The following is a 6,086-nucleotide window of genomic DNA, read 5'->3' as shown; positions in this document are numbered from 1 at the left end:
ATCCTCGGGGAGCCCTCAACATCCTCCCAGGTGCCCAGGCAAGGACTGGCATGATGCTTATTCTTACCCTATCTTTGTTATAGGAGCCCGTTCTCTAGAGGAGTTCAGATGCCTGGCAGGGGCGTGGGGGAGGCAGTCTCTGCACCTCTCTGCAAAGCCTCTGGATTCACCTTTTGCAGCAACTCAATCAACCAGCTCCATCATGTGCCTGGGAAGCGGCTGAAGTGAGGGACAGGAATATGTGACTGGTTACAGCCTCACAACCTATGACAATGAGGAGGTGAAAGGGCCTTTCAGCATCTCTAGAGAGGACTGTTGCAGCGCCATGCACCTGGACATGAGTAGCCTGAAAGCAGAGGACAGACAGTCTTCCTAGGTGCCATCAGGAGGTCATCAGAACTCAACACTGGTCCTGCTCCCCGTATGGGAGTATTCTGGGACCACCGGGCCCATCTACACAAGATGTTTACTGCACAGTTGCCTGATTAACCACGCAGCATATACATGCGTCTATTAGAGTGCACAAAACTAATAAACTCTGCAGCAGGGTAGGACTTGTAAATACACTGCTGCAGAGTACTTTGTACACAGAGGCACATAAGTAGACACTGATCAGCTGGCTGGGGCACAAGGGTGCTTCTGTGGGGCGGCTGTCTGCCAGCTAGCCCTGCACTGAAGCATCCTTGTGCCCCATCCAACCCCTCTGCAGCACATTGAGCCCAGTTGACCCCCTGGCTCCCCTGCCAGCTTGGACTGCTGTGACTTGGCTCAGTGTGCTGTGATCTGGGCACACTTGCAGACACGTGCCCAAGAGCTTCGCCCCCTAATGGCATGTGTAGACGCTCCCCCTGAATCTCACTGTGCTGCAGACAAGACCTTCTTTCCTGGGTCTGTGGGAGCCCTTGGAAGCAACAAATTTAGTATTGCCTTGATATTGCTCTGCGTTACACCAAAGATAGTGAAAGGACCGGTATGACTCCATAATACAGGGAACGCAGTAACAGAGGAAATGAGACTTGGGCTGCCCAACTTCTCCTGGACAAATCAGTTTTTATATTTTAGAGCTGGGGGCCTGTATATATTTTGATAGTTCCACAGCACCTTGGCTCCATGGCCCCAGACCTAATCTAGGATGTAGATCTGGACCATGTCTTTACAGAGCAGAAAGATCCCAACAAAAATGGCACCGAGCCTTTAGCATCATAAGAGCCATTTCAGCACTGGCTAGTAGGGCTGTACAAAATGTTGCTGGCTGTTTCATTTTGACACTGTTTCAACTCCTTTCAAGATCAAAACAGCAAAATCAAACCAAAACAAAGGGCTTCAAAACAGCCTCACAACAAAATGAGGGCAGTCCAAATGTTTCACGTTTTGAAACATTTCGAGTTTCAAAACTCAAGCTGGGCTTGCCTGCAGGAAAACAGAAAGCAAGGAGAGGGAGGGGAAAGAAGGGGGAAAGGAGTGCTCTCATACTGAGTGTGTAGCTCGTCAGCGACTGTCATCCTTCCCCAACATCCCTTCCAATTCCAGTGCTCTGTGGGAGGGATGGAAAAGCAGCATAAAAGGCAGCACTGTTTGAACTTTACCGCTTTCTGTCATCCATGTCACAAGTTTTGCTTGTCAGCAGCCTGAGGTGCAGTTTCCCAGAAACCCCTGGAACTCTCTCCTTGAAACTTGACAGGCTTTGTTGCCTCTGCAGGGGATACCACCCCTGCATGTTTCATCTGAATCAGGCATGAACTGACAAAGTTATAGGCAGTTTTGTGGCTCCCCATTAGAGCCTATGGGCAAAAGGTCCAAACAGCATTGAAACAGCAAAACAGTTTCAACAAAATGGAACAGTGGTTTAAAAATGAAATGAAACTCAAAACAAAACACTGTCCCGTCAAAACAGAAGTTGAAATGAAATGGTGCTATTCCGCACAGCCCTACTACATGTTCATTAACGTGCTTTTGCTACCATACATTAAAATTTAGTACCTCTAATGTAAGGTTCTAACTAAATGCACATGAGGCTGCCCTAATGAGTAGTAGCAAAAGTGGACACTTTTAGTGACACTTAAAGTGTAGTAGCTTAAATTTTACTGTCCATTAGCGTATTAGCAGTTTTTGCCATAATGCTCTACTGTGCAGTAAAATAGGCTACTGTGCATTAAAGCACACACGTAGACATGCCCAATCAGTGTTTGCAGATTGCTTCCATTAAGTCCAGGGCTCTTCACATACTGAAAGTGATCTATTCCTGCAATTTTTTTCCCCCAAGAGTAGATAAAACTTTCAAGTACTTGAGCTGCCCAACAAGGAATCTCATTACTGTTTCTTAAGATAACTTCTGAATGAGGTGTTATGTGGTAAAAGTTTGAGAGGGTAGGAAGAAAAAAAGAAAAAAAAAAAAAAAAAAAAAAAAATCAAGAGTGACCTAACTTGGAGTTTCTTTCTTGACCCCTGCAAGTAGGCAGCTGCTTTGCTAAGAACACTACTTATTAGGCTGAACTGGATGGTCCGTGTCTTTGAAATTTGTGTCTCTGTATATACATGCTGGCTATAGAAACTACAAATTTCAAACTCCAGAAATTATCTTTTATCTGTGTTTTTACGTACCAAACTCTAACTGCATCTCAGACTTTAATGTTACAACAGTATACAAACATTTTTTCAGAAAAGAAGGATGACATTTAAATCATATTAGCAAATCTGGTAGAGTGGCTAAGTGTACTCATCGATTTATATCATGCAAGTCAAGTTAAATTAGTTCTAAATTGGGGAGGAAGGCATGGGTAGGATGTAAACTTCCCCTGCAAGGAGCCAGCTTACACCCCAGCTAATGTGTTGGGTGTGCAATAGGTTGTTTTCTAGCTCCTTTTATTTGCTCATGACTCTTAACATGCTGTCCCTCACACTTACCCTCGCCTCCCACAGGTAAAGTTTTGTACTACCAAGGTGTGTAAATTTTGGATTCAAATTGCTTACATGTTCAACTACAAAACCCAGTTGATGTTTAGGAATAAAACCTTTGGGCTGTTTCACATTACAAACCAAACCACTGATGTAGGAGCACAGAAAAGAACTTCAGACACAAAAGGTGTTACAAAAAGTGTCTTAATTAGATGTATTTAAAAATACAAGGAAAGTTGTGTAGAAATAAAACAGCACAATTCTGTTGTTATATAGCACAGAATCCATTTGATTCTGCATACTGGCCATGCATTATGTGATCGTGTGCCCTAGTGTGTATTCCCATAGAAAAACTACCTAGAATTATCTCAGCACAGCTGACAACCAACTATTATCAGCTCAAATGGCATCATGTTATCAGGCTGCCACAGTTTCAATAGTTGCAACACAACTGGAAGGTTTTGTAGACAATGTAAGATTAAGTTCTACCAAGAATAACAAATGGATGGATGTCTTGGAGGGCAGGATCTATTTCCTCCCAATAACTTCCCATTAAAATCAATGGAATTACATATAGAGAGGTGGGGCCCTAAGGAAGCATACTGCTTATCCTGTGTCTATAATGCTACTGTTTTAATATAATAAAAAAGTAATAAAAATAAAACAACTAAGAATTAAATATTTAAAAAGTTATAAAAAGGCATCAAACAACATTCCGCAGTTAAACTATTAAAAAAAGTCAGGTTTTTAGAAGGGAAAAAAAGCCATCTTCATATATAACCACTGACTAGTGGTTGTGTGGGAGGTGGGAGTTTGTTTTGTTTTTACAGTAGATGAAACTTTGCTGGTTCTTCCATTTGACACAAGCCTGGCAATATTCCTACTTCAAGGTCCACAGAGGTGCAAATAGTTGCCAGTTCTGAAATCCAGGCTTCAGTGTGAATCAAACAGCAAATGGTTTCTTCAGACTCCCTTGCAAAAACATTTCTTGCTATACCCAAGAGTCTCATAATAAAACATCCACTCTTCTAGAACTAGAAAGACTCAATACGTTGTCTTAGTGGTGTTGGAGCTGGAAGAGTAAGAACTGGATTTCTTGGGATACCTACTTGATGAGAGAGAGACTTGCATCCTCTTTGTAGTTCGCACACTTCTGCAGAGAAGAGCATTTTTAAGGTTATCCCTGAAGTCTTTTGAAATAAAGTAGTAGATGAATGGATCAATACAACTGTTTAAAGTAGAAAGACAAAGTGCTGTTATATATGCTGCATAGACATTGCTCTGGCCATGGGTTTTGATCATAAAGTAGTGCACTACAAGAAGAACATTACTAGGTGTAAAACAGATCAAATACATTGATAGTACTGTAATTATGAGCTTGATGGCTCTTTTTCGCTTCTTCCCTGCATTTACATCAGTGATGGAAGCATTCAGAGTCTTAATCATCAGTATGTAAGCAACAGCAGTGAGAAGGGCAGGGAACAAGAAGACTCCAATTGCTAGAGAAAGGAAATAATTAAACATGTCATGAGCCAGAACATTCTCTGGCAGCACATCATGACAGGTAGTGATATTAAGATTTGAAATATATGCTGTTTGATCAACAACATACAATGGAACAGTGCTCAGCAAAACCAGGATCCATATAGCAGCCGAAATTCCCAATGCAAATTCAGACTTCTTCCTAGAGCGCAGTATAGGATTCACTATGACCCAGTATCTCTGTACGCTGAGACATGTCATAAAAAGAATGGAACAGTACATATTTCCATAAAAAAATCCAACGAGTACTTTGCAGAGTCTTTCACCATAGATCCAGTTGTTGCCATTTATATGGTACGCGATCTTCAGAGGGAACCAGATAACAAACAGAAGATCTGCCAGTGCCAGGTTTGCCATATAAATCACAGCTGGGTGTTTCTTGTTTGTTCTGAAGAAGAAGACCCACAGTGCCATGGCATTGCTCGGTAAGCCAATGATGAACACAGCGATATAGATTATAGGAAGGAAAACCGTAGTCAGATTTCCTGTGAGGACTTCTGTTGCAAAGTCATTCACAACATAGGATTTTTCAGAGGCATTATTTGTAGTTTCAACTTTATGACCAATGAAACTTCTTCCTTTTGTAGTGTTTCTCACTGAAAAGGAAACAAAATTGATTAGTATAGCATTACAGATGTAGTTATTTCTTTTCTTTTCAAGGAAAAAAAAATACATCCAACTTCCAGGAAGAAGATCTCTTATAAATAGGAAATAAGATCATTGCTAATTGAATCTCCTTTTTTATTAATTAACCAACAGCAACTTGTTTATAAAGTCACAGAAATCAAATAAGTGTTTGCATATGCAGTTTCCATACATGGGACAGATAGAGATGAGACAAGAAAATAATATGTACCAATTAAAACCTAACTCTTTGAAACTTATTAAAATAACTAACTGAATTAGAGGAAACAAAATGCGAGGCAACTGTAAGCACATAAAAGGCTCTTCCCCATCCCCCATCAGAGCATTTCTGGTAAGCAGTACAGCTATGCCAATAGTTTTCCTAATGTAAACAAATACTTAAGCCATTCAGTCTTCAGTCTAAAGAAGAGAGACAGTCCTAGCATTTGTAACATTTGGGAGGGGTTGGGGGAAAGAGGATCAAGCTAGACAGGGAACCAGGAACCAAGACAGCATCCAGGGAAATTGCGCCAGTCACATCACTGTCAGGCTCCCTGCACGATTGCAGATAAATTACCATATTTTCCTCACATACAACATGCACCTTCCTCCCCAAAATGTCAGCCACCCAACACCGGGGTGCACATCTTAAGTTAGGATCTGTTTTCTTTGCTGGAAAAGAAGGAAAGCCAGAGATGTTGCATGTCCGTTCACCTGCCAAGATGGCTGCCACTTGTGTCTGGCTCAGCAAAACAGAAGGGGCAGAAGTCCTGTGTTAACCCTCTCACAGCTACAGCTATTGGCTAGGCACAGTAACTTGCATCTGAAGCAGCAAGCGAGCTGCTAGTAGTATCTTGATGAGGCTTGTGATGTGGAAACAGTACTTTATTTACAAAAAGAGCTACTTGAACTTCCTAGCATCTCCTAGGATGACACACTTCTAGGCCACTGTGTTCCCAGGAGGACTTACTGTGTCACGCAATTGGCTATGACTGGAAAAATGTCAGAATACAGGAAAAATACAA

The 6,086-nt window shown here is 41.7% G+C and overlaps 1 protein-coding gene across 1 annotated transcript; it reads right to left on the bottom strand.

Annotated features, from left to right (window-relative positions):
* Positions 1-2,612: 2,612 nt before the first annotated feature.
* F2RL1 (F2R like trypsin receptor 1) lies at positions 2,613-5,112 on the bottom strand. Its single transcript, XM_006027083.2, has one exon. It carries the CDS (start codon positions 5,110-5,112, stop codon positions 3,940-3,942), a length of 1,173 nt encoding a protein of 390 aa, XP_006027145.1. The 3' UTR covers positions 2,613-3,939.
* Positions 5,113-6,086: the final 974 nt, after the last annotated feature.

This window comes from Alligator sinensis, unplaced genomic scaffold, assembly GCF_000455745.1.
Source record: "Alligator sinensis unplaced genomic scaffold, ASM45574v1 scaffold159_1, whole genome shotgun sequence".
NCBI classification, from domain to species: Eukaryota; Metazoa; Chordata; order Crocodylia; family Alligatoridae; genus Alligator; species Alligator sinensis.
The sequence above is the reverse complement of the archived record's forward strand: the minus strand, read 5'-3'. Positions and strand labels throughout refer to the sequence as shown.